Source organism: Oryx dammah, unplaced genomic scaffold, assembly GCF_014754425.2.
Source record: "Oryx dammah isolate SB20612 unplaced genomic scaffold, SCBI_Odam_1.1 HiC_scaffold_18, whole genome shotgun sequence".
In the NCBI taxonomy this organism is placed as follows: Eukaryota; Metazoa; Chordata; class Mammalia; order Artiodactyla; family Bovidae; genus Oryx; species Oryx dammah.
The window spans coordinates 75,179,192-75,197,262 of NW_024070202.1; the positions used below are offsets into that span (position 1 = coordinate 75,179,192).

General features: G+C 51.8%; 1 protein-coding gene across 4 annotated transcripts in view; it reads left to right on the forward strand.

The window, feature by feature from the left end:
- TNS3 (tensin 3) overlaps positions 1–18,071 on the forward strand; it is a 221,616-nt gene that overhangs the window by 124,617 nt on the left and 78,928 nt on the right. For all 4 annotated transcript variants that reach the window (XM_040259791.1, XM_040259792.1, XM_040259789.1 and 1 more), the window contains 3 exons: positions 10,668–10,797; positions 11,140–11,205; positions 12,145–12,249. In XM_040259791.1, coding sequence (XP_040115725.1) covers positions 10,668–10,797; positions 11,140–11,205; positions 12,145–12,249 — 301 coding nt within the window. The remainder of the gene's footprint in view (positions 1–10,667; positions 10,798–11,139; positions 11,206–12,144; positions 12,250–18,071) is intronic.

Genomic DNA, 18,071 nt, shown 5'->3' on the forward strand with positions numbered 1-18,071 from the left:
TCTTGAGTATTAAAAAAAAATGCATACATCTAAAATAATTTAAAAGACAATTGTCTGAAATAATGAACAACTTTGAGGCACGTGTGTGCTTCCCACATGCATAGACTAGCTCTCCTGTAATCTATTTGAGGCCTAGGAGGATACCCTATGACAAGAAGATAAGATAGTTTACAAATTGACTTTTTATTTAAGTGGCTCAGTCAGAGTTTTCTAGGATTTTCATTGTGCGTGTGTGTGTGTTGTGTGTGTGTGTGTGTGTTTGTGTGCACTCAGCCACTCAGTTGTGTCCAATTCTTTGTGACCCTCTGGACTCTAGCCTGCCAGGCTCCTCTTTCCATGAAACTTTCCAGGCAAGAATACTGGAGTGGGTTGCCATGCCCTCCTCTAGGGGATCTTCCCGACCCAGGAGATCAGTCTCTTGTGTCTCCTGCATTGGCAGGTGACCTCTTTAACACTGCACTGCCTGGGAGGCCCATAGGATTCTCATTAGTTTTCGCATGCCTGATTGTGGGGCTCCTCCTCCCAGAAAGAGCGCCTGATGTGGGCTGCTGGCTACAGGTCTTCCTGAGGCAACCATTCCAGAAGCCAGTGGGGGATTCACTGCATCAGCCCCTTCTCTCTACTGTTCCTCCCACCCCCTTCCTTCCTGCGTCTTTCCGTCTTCCTCCTCCTCTCCCTCCCACTGTCTCTTGCCTTCCCCCTTCCTTTTGCACCATCAATTTATTTGTCCAGTGATCCTTTTTTTTTGAGTATTCTGAGCTTTCCGAGTTGGGCCCTAGCACAGGAAGGAAGGGCGGGACAGAGGGACATCTTTGCCCTGGAGGAGCCTGGTTGGGTGAATGGATTTCAGGAGGGGGATCCAGTAGTACCGCAGAGTGGGTCCTGATGGCTGAGGCCGGCCGACTGGGAGGTTCAGGTGGAAGTGCCCTCGGAGTTGGGTGTGAGGCCCTGGCTTGGGGGTGCAGCAGTCCCCAGGCCTTGAGGATACCCTTGTGGAAGTTAGTTGTCCTGGGAGGTTGAAGCCAGATTGTGCTCTTTTGTGTGTCCTGAAAATGCACTGAATCACCTCTTAAGGGTAAGCCTTCTAGGACTCTTGACTTAGAGGAGTAGCAAGGATGGGAGGAGAATGTGCCTGGTCTCCAGCGGAAGGAAGGAAGCCCTGCAGCTCTATATGAGCAACAGCAGATGGATACGGCCCAAGGGCATCAAGCAGAGGATGGGCCTTGAGTCCCATGCCTGGGCTCCCACCAGATCTACAGCTTAATGGGGCTGGGTGGTCTCAGATGGGTCCTTATCCAAGCTTGCACCCCCTTCTGCTGCCTGAGGCCCGTAAGTGGGCTTCTTGGGGATGAGATTGAACTGCGGCAGCTGGCAGGGTGTGAAGGTTACATAGTATAATCGAGCGCCCGCTGGTGGGGCCACCACCTGCACTCCTGGAAGACCCCCTCCTCAGCAGACCTCACCCCCACGAGTCTCCCTGCTGTCCTAGGGCAATGGGGGCACTGCAGCCAGCCCGCCACCCTGGAGCAAGGTTTCTGAGAAAACATCACGTGCTGGAATGCAGTCTGAGCAGGCGGGTGGGGTCTTTCTGAGGGGACCTGGGTGGGAGGTTGTGGTTTGCCCCTTGGTTTCTGGGAGGCAGATCTGGGAATGGGCAGGGCGGGAAAGGGGAGCAGGTGGGTGAAGGAGGTGGTGGCAGACGTGCTTGGACTTGGTTCCCGTGAGCTGGAGCGGGTGTGGTGCCAGGAGCCATCCCTGGGCACGCGGCGCACTTGTTGAAGCCGCAGCAGGAAGGCTCCCACCTGTGAGTTTGGGACACTGTCTCCTGCACTGTCTTCAGATGAAAGGTGGTGCCTGGGGCACACACACGGCCACATGAAAGGTGCCTGTCGCTGCGTGCGCTTGGCCCATGGCTCTTTTTAGGTACATTGGTAAGTGGCTTCCATCCAGTGGCTGTGGGGACTCGCCAACTTGCCCTTCCCTGTGCTTTTGCTACCTCTTTGCAAGAAGTCCCAAAGTGTGATTATTAGGCCCCTCTCAAGTTTCATTTCCATTGCACACTGATGAGTCTGCTTAGTGCCCAGTGGGGCCTTCTGAAGCACCAGCTGTAGGTGAAGGTGTTGGGCCAGCAATGGTTTGGGGAGCACCTGCCTGAGACCTCTGGGCCCAAGCGAGGCCTGGGTGGGGATGTAGGGTGACCACCGGTGTGGCTGGGCACGGTCACTTTAGAGCTGTCAGACTGGAGCCTTCCTCTTACAGTGCCGGGAGCTCATGGCCTGCATGCAGGGTCTTCAAAGGGAGGGGGACCCCCCCCCCAGTTGCGGGAGAACAGAGGTGGGTGCAGCACCGGCCCGAGTGGGAGGAATGGCAAGAAGCCTGGCATGGTCCTCAGAGCACGTGGGCCACACCCTGCTCAGAGGAGCTGGGGAGGAAGACCTGGCGCTTCTCCACTGGGTCAGACACCTCATTCCCTGTGAGCACCCTGCCTCTGCCACCCGCTTTCTAGTCTGGGTTTTAGGAAAGGACAGGTCACGTTCAGTGGCCCCTGCCGTCTGCTCTCCTCCTTCCCCCACCCACCAGTGGCCATCTCCCTGGTGTTCACCATCATGTGGCTGCTTGCTCTTCATGGGGCCTCCTCTTCCCTTAGCTCCACCTGCAGCCCCTCCTCTCCGGGTGGTCCCCGGCTCCTGACTGGTCTACTGTCCTCTGGGCAGCCTCCCTTTCGCAAGTGCTGCTCCTTCTGGCAGGAACTGCTCTGAGGGGTCCAGGCTGCCTCTTACTTGCTTCTGTCTTGGGTCCAGCCCCCCTGGAATCCATTCAATGCTTCCTAGGACCATCCCCCCCTGTTCCCCAGACCCCAAATGGGAGCTTCCTCTCAGCATCTCCTTTTGCCCCACATCTCATCAGTCACGCAGCTCCTCTACCCAGATATGTCCTAAATCCCAGGACTGCTTGTGTCCCTGAGCCCCACGCCTCACAGCTTGTGACCCCATCTGAGCACGGTGTTCCACTGCCTGGGCCCAGCATCCTCCCCACAGTGGCAAGAGAGGGTCCAGGCTCCTGTAGGTGGCCTAGGAGCCCCTTGGTTTACTGCTCTTCAATCAGTTAGCCCCACAGATACTGGATTATCGGTCTTGTTCTGCACACGGCCCCATGGCCCTTTTCTGCAGGTCTTGCGGATGTCGCCCACCCATGTCATCCACATTGGACACATGGCTGTACCTCGCTTAGGCCACATTTGATGATCTCTCATAGGTGGTTGCCGAGCCCTTGAGGTGGGTGGTTGAGTTGTCCCAGCCTCCCTGGAGCCAGTCACTGTGCTTCTCGGGGTGGCAGCTCACCCTGGCTGTGAGCCCAGAGTGCCATTGTCCCCACCTTATTGCCTGGAGCCCACCCCAAGGGTGGGAGTCCTTGGGCAAGTTCACCCTCTAGCATGCCCTGAAGGCTGCTGCTTGTGTGAGGGGACAGCCTGAGCAATGCTGCAGGAAGCTGAGAGGTCTGGCATTCAGGGGTTCTGTTGCCTGGGGCTCTCTTGAGGGGAATGTTTCCTGCCCTGAAGGCACCCTTTCCATGAAGTTTTGTTTCCATTGGCAATGGGGGCAAATAGGATCTCCCAGATCTCATCACAGGAAATGCTTAACTTTATAAAACCAGCCCCTTCCTGCACCTCTGTCCATTCTTAACATGGAGTATTTTTGGATTGAATTATTATTTGATTTATACTTCCTGTGTTTACAGTTCATTTTTGTACACTCTGCACTTATTTTTTGGCAGCATTATCAGATGGGGGAAGGGTGATACGACTTACAGCTGGAAGTGGGTAATTTTCCATCCCACGGGGTAATTTTTCCTTGCTTCATTTGTAGAAATGATTACCCAGGAGGTTTAGTTTAGTTGTTGATCTCTGTGAAGCCTCACAGTGGCTCTAGCCTCTTGTATTAGTTTCCTAGGGCTGTCATGACAAAGTGCCACAGACTAGGGGCTCAAACATCAGACATGAATTCCCTCACAGTGCTGGAGGCTGAAAGGCAGAGATCGAGGTGTCTGTCAGCAGCGGTGATTTCTCCGGGGGTCTCTCTCCTTGGCGTGCAGACGGCTCTCTTCTCCCCAGGCCCTCACGTCGTCTTCCCTCTGCGTGTGTCTGGGTCCTGGTCTCTTCTTAAAAGGACCCCAGTCAGATTGAATTAGGGCTTACCTGTATAACCTGATTACCCTCACCACCTTTAAGACTTCAGCAGGTGAATCTTGGGGTCACAGAATTCAGCCCATAATATCTGTGTCCATTGAGTAAACTCATTCTAGAATAAACCGCCTAGTCAAAGGTCTGTCTAGCCAGAGCCATGGTTTTTCCAGTAGTCACGTATGGATGTGAGAGTTGGACTATAAAGAAAGCCGAATGCCGAAGAATTGATGTTTTTGAACTGTGGTGTTGGAGAAGACTCTTGAGAGTCCCTTGGATTGCAAGGAGATCCAACCAGTCAGTCCTGAATATTCATTGGAAGGACTGATGCTAAAGGTGAAATTCCAATGCTTTGGCCACCTGATGCGAAGAACTGACTCATTTGAAAAAACCTGATGCTGGGAAAGATTGAGGGCAGGAGGAGAAGGGGAGGACAGAGGATGAGATGGTTGGATGGCATCACCGACTCAATGGACATGAGTTTGAGTGAGCTTCAGGAGTTGGTGATGGACAGGGAAGCCTGGCATGCTGCAGTCTGTGCAGTCGCAAAGAGTCAGGCATGACTGAGCGACTGAATTGAACTGAACTGAATAAGGTTAAGAGTGGAGTCAGGTACCATGGGTTATCCAGCACCCTTGGCTATGACTTGTTACCAGTGTTGCCTCATCCCCTCATTCATTCCCCATAGCATATGTCCTGAACCAGGTAACATGGTGGTTGTGAATGTTGAGTGAGATGCGCTGGTGATCACTCTCGTGCCAGGAGAATTTGGAGTGTTCACACATGCGTAGAGGCAGGAGTTGAAGGCTCACAGGAGTTGAAGGCTCACATGATTACCGTGTGTCTGAGGAGGAGAGACTCAAGGGATGCTGACAGCACCGGCTGGCCTGGAGGATCAGCCCCAGGTATCGCCACACTCAGAACATAATCTCTGGGGGACACACTGCATTGTGTGATCTGTACACGCTGCTCTTCCAAATCCCAGGACTGTTGGTTCAACCTGAAAATGACCTCAAGGCTCAGCACAGGGAAGTAGATGGTGGCAGAACATTCCATGGTGTTGGCTGAGCATCTGGAGAGCGGGGAGCTGTGTCCCCTCCTACTGTGCAGATCAGCTCTGGTTTCCTGCATCCCTGAGGCAGGAGAAGTACACAGTCTCAGCCTAACTGTGGGAGACCTGCTCATTTCAGTTTGTCCTGTCCTTCAGTTGTAGTCAGTTACTGCTTGATGTGCACCATTGCGCATTCACGGGCCTGCCTTCAGTGGAGAAAGGAGGACATGGAGAATATGTCAGGGCCTTTCTGTGTTAAAGTTCAAGTATGTAGGCATTTTCATTTCTCATCAAGAATTTGGCAGCCGTCATGAGTTGGATGGAATCCTGCATTGCAGAGAATGCTTTTATGGGTTTCCCAACCACAGCCGCAGAGGGTTCGGCTGGGCTGTCTGGCGTCTGCAGAGCCTGCCTCTGCTCCGGAAGGTGGAAGGGGAGCTCCCAGGGAAGGTGTCCCAAGGTGACACCATGGTCACCATCCTTTGAGACAGCATGCTATCTTTTGCTTTTTTTTCCCCGCTTTGATTTTGGTAAATGTCAGCTCTGTGCACAGATAAACCTGCCTCTTTCCTCATGGGGATTGATTCTCTGTTGAGACAGGTTAGCAAAGGTTATAGGGGTCAGGTTTACAAGAAGTAAGGCCTTGTGATCTCTTTGGGTTGGGGACACTGGGGGGTAAGTGGAGAGGACTCCATCTGTCATTGCTTTGACTTGTGGGCTGTTGAGGGGGCCATTACTGCTGAGGCCAGGCTGACACCCACCCATCGTCCACTTCACCTGGACGTGGCCGGCCTGTCCCCACACACCCTCCCATCGCACTCCTGACCTGCCCATCTTTGTAATGTGCTTATACTGAGGTTCGGACGCTGTCTCCTAAAGGGCAGAGCCTCAGATATTCAGTAAACACACTTCTGTTAAGTGGGAGGGCAGAGTGTTTGCAAGCACAGCCGTGTTGTTATGTAACCTTGCTAAGGAATTCACGTGGGCCGCAGCTCTGTCAAGAACTGGCCGTGGTCCAGGGCCTCAATGGGCTTGTAAACACTTTCCCATCCACATGCCTCGTCTTGCTGCCCCTGCTTGTGCAACCCCATGGCCACTTACATTTCGTCCTCGTAGTTGTGGGGCTCCGTTGCCTGGCTCCAGCAACCTGACTTCTAAACAGAGGGGACCCTTCTCAAGGAGCTGTCACAAACAAACAACACCTTAGTTTATTGTTTCTTGCTAAGGGCACTTAAGTAAGAAGAGGGAAAATGAATGCATCCTCAGCCCCTCTGGATCTGCTTCTGTTGGGCGTCGTTATGGGATGTCTGTGATCGCCCTGTGACTTGCTGTGCCTGTGTCCTTCTCCCTCTGCTGTGAGTCTCCTAGACCTGGGTCGGGCCCGATCTCAGCCCAGTGGATCTGTGTATGCGTGCTCAGTTGTTTCAGTTGCCTCACTCTTTGCGACCCTATGGATTGTAGCCCGCCAGGCTCCTCTGTCCCTGGGATTCTCCAGGCAAGAATACTGGAGTGGATCGATGTGCCCTCCTTCAGAGGATCTCCCTCACCCAGGGATTGAACCCGTGTCTCCTCCATCACAGGCAGATTCTTTACTGCTGAGCCGCCAGGGAAGCCCTCAGTAGATCTTCTCGTATTTTCTATTCACAGCTTTACTGCTGCCCTCCTAATGGTTTAGGGAGTGAGTTAGTCTTGCCACCCTCTGAAATCATTTTTACCTCCAAGTGAAATCATGGTTAGTGTTGGCCCTGGATGATGTAGGTGCCGTGACTTAGGACGGCAGCTACTAGGCTTGCTAAACCTTTAAGGGTGTGTGGCTGTGGCTCCTTGATGCCTGTGTAAACAGCCACCAGGCCCACCAGCAAAGTGAGAGAAATTGTTTCTAGTGCAGATACTCTAAAATCTGAAGGCAGGGGATTGATGTGTTCTTAGAAACTCGCTGGGGAGACATAGGTAAATAAAACTGCTAATGCTGAAGGGATGAAGTGCGTATTACAGCCTTCATCACTCTAATCTTTATAAAATGCTACTGATACTTTGTACCTTAAAAGAAGCATTTGGGGCACTTCTGTCAAGCAAAATGCTGCTGATTCTTTCCATGGAGTGTTAAGAGTGTGATTCTGGTCTCGTCACTGACACTACTAACATTTATTGGCTTGGATGATGAATCATTACTGCCTCTGCGGGAGGTGCCAGAGGTGGGGCTCCACTGGGTGGAGGTGGGTCCGTCTCTGCTCCGGTTGGAGCTGTGGGTCCCCATGCGAGGGAGACGCCTGTGGCTTTTTGCGCCTTCAGGAGATAGCTGGGCTCATTCCTGAGGTGTCCAGGAGGACTGGAGCGGGTGGCGAGTGTAGCCGTGAGCAGTGGGAAGAGAACATGGTGGAACAGCGGGCAGGCTGTGGGAAAGGCTCAGGGCTCTGCCAGTGCCGCTTGTCAGGAGTCCCCCGAAGCCCCTCAGGCAGGGCCCGCGTGTGCAGAAGGCGGGTGCTCTGTGGCAGTGGGATATCTTGCTCTTCCTTCCACCCTGAACCCTTGTCCTGTGAAAACTAGTCTTTAGACACTAGTCATGAAGGGCCTGGGAAGGTGTCTGCGCCCCAGGACAATTTAGAGCAGGCAGCCAGGGGTCGGGGTGGGGAGGGTGAACCCATCTGCTGTTCCTCCCCTGCTCCAGTGTGTGTGTGTGTGTGTTGTGTGTATGTGTCTGTGTGTGTCTGTATGTGTGTGTCTGTGTGTGTGTGTCTGTGTGTGTGTGTGTGTGTGTAGCTGCTGTGATGAGTGATGGTGAGACCAGAGGCGGGGAGACCATCGAGCACCTTGGGTTCTGGGAAAGGTGGGGGCAGGCCTGGGGCCTTCTGGTTGGGATGAGCTGTGTACATGCTGCAGGATGAACCCTTTAACTCAGAGCAGGAAAAAGATTCCCCCAAAGGGAGCTGTGCTTGAGGGGCATCCTCCCCTGCCCTTAGGCTGTCTATGCTTCTTTACCCAGCACCTGTGATGCCCTGGGGCTCTACCTGCCCACAGAACCTGGTGCCAAATTGGGGGAGAGGAGCTACCGTGAGGCGTGACCCTCTGGGCTGGCTTGGGGCCACTTCCGTCAGGGACTGTCAGCTTCTGGAGGGAGGCCTTGTTGTTATCTTGCAGCCTTGTTTCCCCTCAGTATTGATAAAGACTTCAGAGTCAGACTGGCATGTCCCTGAAACTCTCTTGCCTTTTCTCCAAGTCTTCTCCTCCTTTCCCTTTCACTTCCAGGGTAGCAGTGGAGAAAGGCAAACAGAGAGGGTGGGTCCATCATCCAGCAGAGATAGGTGTGTGGGGGCATGTCCTCTCCATGGGGGTCTTGCTGCAGCATGTGTGGGATAGGGCCCTCTGCTCAGCAGTCAGTGTGGTGGAGGGGCCTCGGAGGGGTGAGAACGTAAGCAGCATCTCAGGAAGGAAGGCTAGGGGCACAGCCTTTGATTGGTCCTGCTGAGGAGCCAGAGACCCCGGATGAAATGAGAGAGGACTTGGCGACTGGAGATCATTTGCAGTTGGAGAGTAAATGGAAGTTGTCACATTTCTGCAGAGTTCTCGTGGGCTGGTTCCATATGCCAGCCCTGGACAGGGGCCTGGAGGCCAGGCCTGAGTCTGGATTCCCACCAGGAGTGTGCACAGGCCGCCTGGTGCCTCCCGCATAGTGAATGTGGGGCTTGTGTTTGTCAACATGAATCGCTCCCCTGACGGTCTGTGTCCATTTCTTCATTTATTTATCAGACTGTTTCCTTGTAGATAGCACAAAGGTATACGACTTTGGGGTTTGCCCTAAGGGGCTGAAGCTCCTTGGGTCTTTATTTTTTCTTTTGAGTGATGGTTCTCTGGTTACTTACTGAAGGCCTGGTCCCATCACTTCATGGTAAATAGATGGAGAAATAGTGGAAACAGTGACAGCCTTTATTTTCTTGGACTTCAGAATCACTGTGGATGGTGACCGCAGCCATGAAATTAAAAGACACTTGCTCCTTGGAAAAAAAGCAATGGCAAACCTAGACAGCATATTAAAAAACAGAGACATCACTTTGCCAATAAAAATTTGCTTAGTTTGGCATAGTCAAAGCTATGGTTTTTCCAGTAGTGATGTATAGATATGAAAGTTGAACCATAAGGAAGGCTGAGCGCCAGAGAATTGATGCCTTTGAACTATAGTGCTGGAGAACACTCTTGAGAGTCCCTTGGACAGCAAGGAGATCAAACCAGACAATCCTAAAGGAAATCAACCTTGAATATTCATTGGAAGGACTGATGCTGAAGCTGAAACTCCAATACTTTGGCCACCTGATGCAAAGAGCCCACTCACTGGAAAAGAAAGACTGTGATGCTGGAAAAGATTGAAGGCAAGAGGAGAAGGGGAGGACAGAGGATGAGATGATTGAATGCCATCATTGATTCAATGGACATGAGTTTGAGCAAACTCCGGGAGATAGTGAAGGAGAGGGAAGCTTGGCGTGTTGCAGTCCATGGGGTGGCAAAGAGTTAGACATGAGTGAGTGACTGAACATACACACAGAACACTCACCTACAGCATCTCCCGAATCATTGGTCTGGACCATACTTGCTGGGACTGCTTCTCATTGACCTGGCACAAGATATCTGAAACCCATCTCTTTCCGATGAGTCTTTTGTGAGCATGGCTGCCTGTGAGATCCCTGCACCTCCAGCCTCCCTTCCTCCTGGGCATGCGCAGTGCAGGGCGTGGCCTCCTCCACTCTGAGGGTCTGAGGGCAGAATCCAGGCTGCTTGTGGGCTTGAACCCCTGGGGACCCTGGAAAGGAGCCTCTGCCCTACTTAGGAGGGAGGAAGGACCCTCTCTGCTTCAGTACACCACTCTGCCGTGGCCTTCCTGCCCTCCTCATGGGCAGCCCTACACTCAGACCCCTCAGGCAGGGGCACCTCCATGGAAAGGTGAGAAGTGGTGCCAGGGCCCCTCCTCCATCCACCCTTCCCTGCCAAGTGCCCAGGAGGGGTGCTTTTACCCTGCGTATTGGCACCGTCACCCCAGAGGCCTGAGCTGCTCCCAGAGACCCCGCACCTCGGAGCCACAGCCTGAATCCAAGTTACGTCCCTGGTGATTCTGGAGACTGGTCTCAAACTGTCATTCAGCACGTCTTGACAGCCCAGCTGTGGAATTTACATTCCAAGGCCTTTTCTCTTTCCCTTCCTTCTTCCTTCTTGCCATCTCTCTCAGTTATAGCACACAACATAAGTGTTCAGCAGAGTACAGAAAGTAATGACTGCCTGCTCCTTTCACGAGAGCTGAAAGGCTTTAAGGTAAAATGTGGAGTGTTCAGATGAAATTTGGAGAAAGAGGCTGCGCAGTTTCATTCTTCAGATGTCTTCCTGTGCACTCCCACAGGAGCCTTCCTCGCAGGTGGGGCTCCCTGGAAAACACACCCCTTTTTATCCCAGGTGAAGTGCTACCATAAGAAGTACCGCTCGGCCACCCGCGATGTCATTTTCCGCCTGCAGTTTCACACCGGGGCTGTTCAGGGCTACAGACTTGTGTTTGCGAAGGAGGATTTGGACAATGCGAGCAAAGGTGAGGTCTCTCCCTGGGTCCAGACTGAGTGTAGGGAGAATGGGCCCTCAGTGGGGGGCCCCTGGGAGTCTTGTGGGTTCCTTTCATTGTTCTCCACTACTGCCCCCCTCCCCCACACCATAAACCAGCCGATTGACAAAATTTGTACCAGTCTCACAAAAGACTGATGATTGTTCCAACAAAGAAAAAAATTCTAGAGAAGCAGTAAAAATGCTAACATTTTTCTCTGTCATTGGTGTGCTGTTGGAGATTTGGGAGTGGTGTTGCCCTGGTAGGAATATAAGGACAGAATTCATTTGTTGTCTTGTCTCCAAATTTGTTGAAATAGGATTTCTTTTTTAGATGACCGTTTTCCTGATAATGGGAAGATTGAGTTAGTCTTCTCAGCCACTCCTGAGAAGATTCAAGGTGGGTAGAATGCAGAATGCTGGCAGAGAGGTGGAGGGAGCTGCAAGATGCTGCCCTGGTTGAGTGATGTGTATGCTGGAGTCTCTGTAGAACCTCCCACCTTTGCACAAAGTTGGAAAGATTTATAATACATTAAAAATAGAATATTAGACAGTGGGAAGGTGTTAGCCTAGAGACAGTAGGGCCCAGGTAAAGACCCCAGAAATGGTGTGACTTGCCCAAAGAAGGGCCCAGAACTTCAGGATTGGGACCATGTCTTGATGCCCTGTTTACTTCTCCCCTCAAAAAGCAACCAGATATTTTTAAAGAGGACTAGAAATATAGTAGAAAGACTGCAACTATTTGTGTGCAAAATAGACTCCTTTCTTCTAAAAATACATTGAAAGAGAAAGCAGTCTCTTTACTGTGAAGACAAATGGCTCATTTCCATCACTGAGATTCATATTTGTGAAAGTTTTAATTCAGTTTTTAATAGCTGTGGAAAAGAAGCACCCTATTTCTGTGCCCAGTGCCATAGACTGAGGCATGAATAGTTAAATGCAAGGCTGTGGGGGTAAGAATCCTCCTGGAAGCCTCGGAAAGGCAAGAGCCCAAGCCCACCCCTCCTGTCTACCAGCCCTGAGGCTGCTCCTCAGGGTTCTGCTGGGTCCTTGACCTGCAGAGCCATCCAGGTGATCCCCTTGTGCAAAAACGCATCCAGAGCACAGAGCCTCCCACCTGGTAGACAGAGGACAAGTGTTCACCTTTCCTTCCTGCCAAGTGGTTTGCACTATTGTTCAGTTCCAGCTCAGATTACTGGCAGGCTTGTGGGAGAGGGTGTGGATCTGGACTCTGTGCTGGCACTCAGATCCAGAGGCTCCTCTCTGCGTTGCTGGCAGGTGCCGGCTTGACTGGGACTAACACCCTTTGTCCACCCCTGTCCCCTCCACCACCCTGCAGGATGTGAACATTTGCAGAATGACCACAGGGTGATTGTGGACTTCAACACAGCAGACCCGCTAATCCGCTGGGACTCATACGAGAACCTGAGTGCAGACGGTGAAGGTGAGTCTTGTTACCTTGCTATCAGTTCCTGGAGAATAGAACCCAGAACAAGCAGCTTGTTCACCTTTAGATCGAAAATCTCCTCACAGCCTGCTTGGAGGCTGTCAAGAGTCCACACCGTTGTGAGTCTGAGGGCACTTGTGAGAATCAGGCTTGGTGAATTGGGTTGAGCTTTGACAAAGCTGCATAGTGATGGTCAGTTAGTGAACTTGTCATCTAGAAGCTTCCTCACCTGAAGCTGTATGTCTGTCTCTCCCTTGCCCTCCCAATTGCGGAAGGGGAATGCCTGGTGTCTGAGCACTGGCAGCCTTCCTACTGTTGGAGAGCCCCATGGGCAATAGGTATATGGGTTCTATTTCTGTTTGCTCATTACACTGGTGTCCTGCGTCATTTAGTCTCTGTTTTGTGAGTCCGTCTCTCCCAAACATATTCTCTGTTTGCCACGGGATCTGTAGTTTGAGTCACAAGTATCATGAAAGAGAAAAGGAATGAAGGGTGGCACCTGCCAGGTTTATAGAAAGAAGTCTCTGGAGGTCAGTTTCAAAGAGGAGGGATCAGACTTCTTCTAGGTGCTTGAGAACATGGCCTTTCATCTTTTTCAAGCACCAAATTGTGAACAGACCTGATTTGGGAGAGAGAGTGAAAACAATTTTGTCCGATTAGTTCCATCCAGACATTAAATAGCCAAAAGCAAGTGTTGTGGTGATAACGCCACATGTGCCCATCTTTGTACATCACTGGGATTGCAGGGACCGGCCGGAGATGTCTGTGTCTACTCAGGGCGTCAGGGCGGGCACGAGGCTCCTCAGCTTGTCCACTTGGAGAGTCTGGGGTCATGTCAGTATTTCTGTGATACAGAGCCTCCTGCTGTCTAGAGGTGAAGCGCTCATCACTCCTGTACTTCAGGCACGGTCTCTAAGTGCTGTGTGTGTCAAGCCTCTGTACACACCTTGAAGCGCCATTCCCATGCCCGGTTCATTCACCACACTGCATTCCATCTGAGGGTCTCAGTTGCTCTTGATGTTTTTTTAGACCTTGCAAATCTACTTTTTTTTTTATTTTCAAAATTGAAGTATAGTTGATTTACAATATTATACAAGTTACAGATATACAACATCGTGATTCACAGTTTTTAAAGATTATACTCCATTTATAGTTATGATAGAATATTGGCAGTTTTCCCTATGCTGTGCAATATATCCTCACAGCACATTTGTTTTATACATGATAGTTTGTACCTCTTAGTTTCCTACCCCTACCTGACCCCTCGTCAGTCACACTTGCTCCTGGTGGAGCTCACAGAGGGTTCTGAGTTCTCACTGTTGTAGGTGCTGCGTGGATGGCCCTGCTGCCAAGGCCCTGCAGCCTCTTGCACAGCCACCTTCCACAAAACATGCGGTTCCCCTCACGTGGAGTCATTTCCCTTCCTGAGGTTCCCTCCATCTCCTAGCTCTCCAGGCTCCTCTGTGGGGTTGACCTGCATTGGTGAACTCATTCCTCATTCCCAGTGCCCTTAGCTCTCATTTGGAGCCTCAGTCCCTGGCTTGGGTTCCTGGAGGAGGGCACCACTGGCCCCACCCCGACTCCTGAGAAGGCGGGGGGTGTTGGCTGGCGGGAAGCAGTCTCAGCCATGCTTCCCTCAGGGCAAAACTTTCCGGGGTTAAGGAAGGTTTGGCAGCCTGTGGTTTTGGCTAGAAAATGATGTCTTTTGGCCCTCCCTTCTATGTGCGCTTCCATTTCTAGTCTCTCCTGGTTAAAACACACACACACACACACACACACACACACACTCTGACCTAAACTGTGTTTATCTCTGCTGTCCTGGAGTGGACCCTCTGCAGTGACCTTCAGTCAAGGACCTTGACCCCTTGTTATGTCCAAGCAAAGTGTGCCTCTTCCACCAGCTGTGAACTCGTTCATGTGTGGACACTTGATTCCAGATGTCCTGTCTTCATCATGGAGACTCAGTTCTCTGCTCTCAGCTCTGTGGCCCAGAGGGGATCTGGGGCTCCCACTGGGAGTATTTCATGGGACCCTCGCTGTCTCAAGGAGAGAAATGGAGGGTGGGGGCGGACAGTGGGGCAGCCTACAGGAGCCTCTCACGTGCTGTTTTATTTGATCCACATAAGACCCTGTGACCCATTTTAGAGATAAAGGGGGCAATACCCAAGATAAATCAAAAGCTGGACTTTGGTGAGGGGTCCTGGTAGCTTTCTGGGGCTGTGCACTGTTGGTGGTCACAGGTGAAGCTGAGTGAGTTGTCGTGTGTTTGAGATCATGCAGGATGGAGACTGTGGAAGTGGGACACAAGTAAGTCTGGGCCTGTTTGACCCCAGTGCTATTTGGTGCAAACCTCATCCTTCCAGCTGAAGACCTGCTGGTCCCTGGACCAGAGTGAGGCCTGCAGCACAGCCCATGGTTGGGCATGAAGCCTTGCTGTGCCCCTCCTTTCCTCTATTCCTGGCTTTAACCAACGAGTGCGTTTCTGGCCACAGGTAAAGCTTGTGGATCCAAGGTTGCATAGACAGGGGCCGCTGTCCCCCAGGTTAGGGCTCTGATACTTCAGGTCACTGCCCAATAAACATTGGCCAATCAGACTTGGCCTCCAGGCTACCACAATGGCCCCAGAGCTCCATGGGGGTGGGCTGCAGAAAGGGGGCCACTGATTTCTTATCACTTTTACAATAAGACCCAGTCCTGTTACTGTCTCGTGCAGGACACTGCTCAGGCAGTCGGGCTGCTGGTGAGGACAAGTTGGGTCCGGAAGAACTGGCCACAGGTGTGTGCAGTTACAAGTTCTGGATCAAGCTGTGATATTTAGATGTTGCCATTTGGTGGCGCTAGTGGTAAAGAAACCCCCTCCAGTGTTCTTGCCTGGCGAATCCCAGGGACAGGGGAGCCTGGTGGGCTGCCATCTATGGTGTCACACAGAATCAGACATGACTGAAGTGACTTAGCAGCAGCAGCAGCAGCAGTGGTAAAGAACCCGCCTGCCAATGCAGGAGACACAAGAGATGTGAATTCGAACCTTGGGTCAGGAAGATCCCCTGGAGGAGGACATGGCAACCCACTCTGGTATTCTTGCCTGGAGAATCCCATGGAAAGAGGAGACTGGTGAGCTACAGTCCATAGAGTCAGAAAGAGTCAGACATGAATGAAGTGACTTAGCATGCATGCACACTTTGAAAATGTATTTGAAAGTATTTCTCTCCAGAAACTGTTGTCAGGTGTTGAGATTTGGAAAAGCAAAGCATACCTTGGTGACTTATACAAAACGAGGGTCCACTAGAATCCGGCAGATCAGACCTTAGGTCCTGGCTCTGCTCTCTGTCCAAGGTCAAGCTCCTCCCTGGCAGAATGGGAATGTTGCTGGCTGAGCTTCCAGAATGTAGTGGCTGCATCATCAGTGTCTGGCCACTGTAGCCACTCACTGAATGCTTCTACTCTGTACCCAGACTGAGAATTGCTTTAGATCCTGCATCCTGCAAAACTTTCCTTCACATTGCTTGCTTTGACGGTTCAGAGCAGAGTAACTGCTTTAATACAGCCCACCTGTCAAATGCCGATGGCACCTTGCTCAGATCTCAGGAAGCGCCCTCCTGTGCTCTCTTGATTTTAAGCCTCCAGCTCCCTGGCCTTGCAGGTCCCCTTCCAGGTGTGAACCCGTGACCTGGAGTTAATCCTGTTTTGATAAGGGATTTCGGGCAGCGATTGGGATGGAGAGCAATGGCTTCATCTAAACTGAAATATGGTAAAGCGTCTGCTTACAATGCGGGATACACAGGTTCAGTCCCTGGGTTGGGAAGATCCCCTGGAGAAGGAAATGGCAACCTACTCCAGTACTCTTGCCTGGAAAATCCCATGGACGGAGGAGCCTGGTAGACTACAGTCCTTGGGGTTGCAAAGAGTCTGACACGACTTCACTTTCACTTTCAACCTGAAATACAAGAGTCTCACCTTTTGTGCTGGGAACCATAAAGTCCTTTGGGTGTTAACTTTTTGAAGTGGATTGGATCCTGTCAGAAGATCGAGTGCGATGTTGGAGCCTGTTAATGATAACTGGCCCTGAGCTGCCATCTCAGTGGTGTCAGAGAAATTGACTTGAAATTCATGTCATCTGGACAAGTTTGCATGAATTAGCCCATGTCAGCTTCCCAGTGAAAGGTTGCTGCTGCAGGCCATGACCTACTTGCAGTTTATTTCCTCCTCTTGGGGACCCCTAGCCTTCCTACCTGAGAGGGTGGAGAAGGGAATGGCAACCCACTCACTCCAGTGTTCTTGCCTGGAGAATTCCATGGACAGAGAAGCCTAGTGAGCCACAGTCCGTGGGGTTGCAAAGACTTGGACATGACTGAATGACTAACACACACACACAGCCTGCCAGCGACGGTTGGAGGCCTTAAGAAGCATTATCCCAGGACAGCTAGTGAACAGAAGCACTGAGAGTTGGCTTGATTTCCCTGGGATCCTTGGCTCTCAGCCTGCCCACATCCCTCGAGCTGTGGGACCCACCCTGGGCGCCACCAAATGGCAACATCTAAATACCACAGCTTGATCCAGAACTTGTAACTGTGCTCTGGGGTAGGGGTATGAAAGGCAGGTGGCTGTGGACATGCCCTCAGCTTCATCCAAGGGCACGTTTATCCGGCTCTCACTTTCCTCCTTTATGACCAGTGTCGGCATTGCTTCTGCTCCTTGATGCTGCACCTGCTTTAGCAGTGGCTCCCTGGGCGGCCTGCCCGTGCTCTGCATCCTGGCTCTGGAGTGCACATCTCTGGACTCCATGACTGGCATTCTGCCTTGGGGACCAGCACCTGAGTTCTGACTGCCAGTGGGTTCTCCGAAAGATGAAACTAGAAGTGGACCTGACTCCCCGGTCTCCCTAAGACCCCAAGTCACACAACTTCTACACTAGTGTGAGCTCAGAGAGTGTGTAAATATGGCATGGCAAAGAGTTTGTTCCTGTTCCCTTCTTTGAAAGGTCTCACAGGCTCACTTTTACCGAATTGCGTCTCAGTCGTGCCCCCCACCTCCCCCGGCTTGCTCCTCCACCTCCCTCCCAGCCTGGATGCTTGCACATTAGCTGCGTGGATTAAGCTCAGACCAAACGTGGTGAATTTCCTTCTGTGCCCTGGAGAACTTTCTCAACAGCAGGCAGGGTTGCAGAATTCCCTGCAGAGCCTGCAGGTACCTTTCTGCCAAGTCAGGGCTCCGACACTTTGGCAACATCCCCAATTCAGGAAAGATTACAAGCTTCGTATTAGCAACTAGAACCAAAAGCCTGAGGAGGAGAGGCCCGGGATGCGCATGCTCGTGGGTCCCCTCCTCCGCAGCACACACATGCATCTCGCTCCTCCTTCCACCTCTTGCCTGATGTGGTCTCACTATCACCCTGCCTCCCATCTCTTCAGACTCAACAAATGTAGGGCAGGGAGGAGAGGTTTCAGATCCTATGTTTGTGACTTTATCACATGCTACCTTTGGAAAATGCTGCAAACCAGAGAGAAAAGTTCCCTGTGAATTAAAGGAAAAGGGAGGTGTTTTGTAGGAGGGGGCAACTGGGAACATCCTGTATTTTGTCTCTTTAGAGACAGTTATCATGTGCCTATGCTTTATATAAAAAGGGGGGGGTCTCTGTCATTTACTGTGATGCTCTCTTGGCATTGCTGTGAATTGTGGCAATGAGGGGTGTTCTGGGGTCGGACTACATGTCCTGTAGCTCTGGGAGTCCAAGCAGGCACCTCAGGAGGGGCTGGAGGGAAAGCGTGGAAAGGAGATTTGGATGGAGGTGAAGATGGCCTGCTGTGGGGTGAGGACAGAGG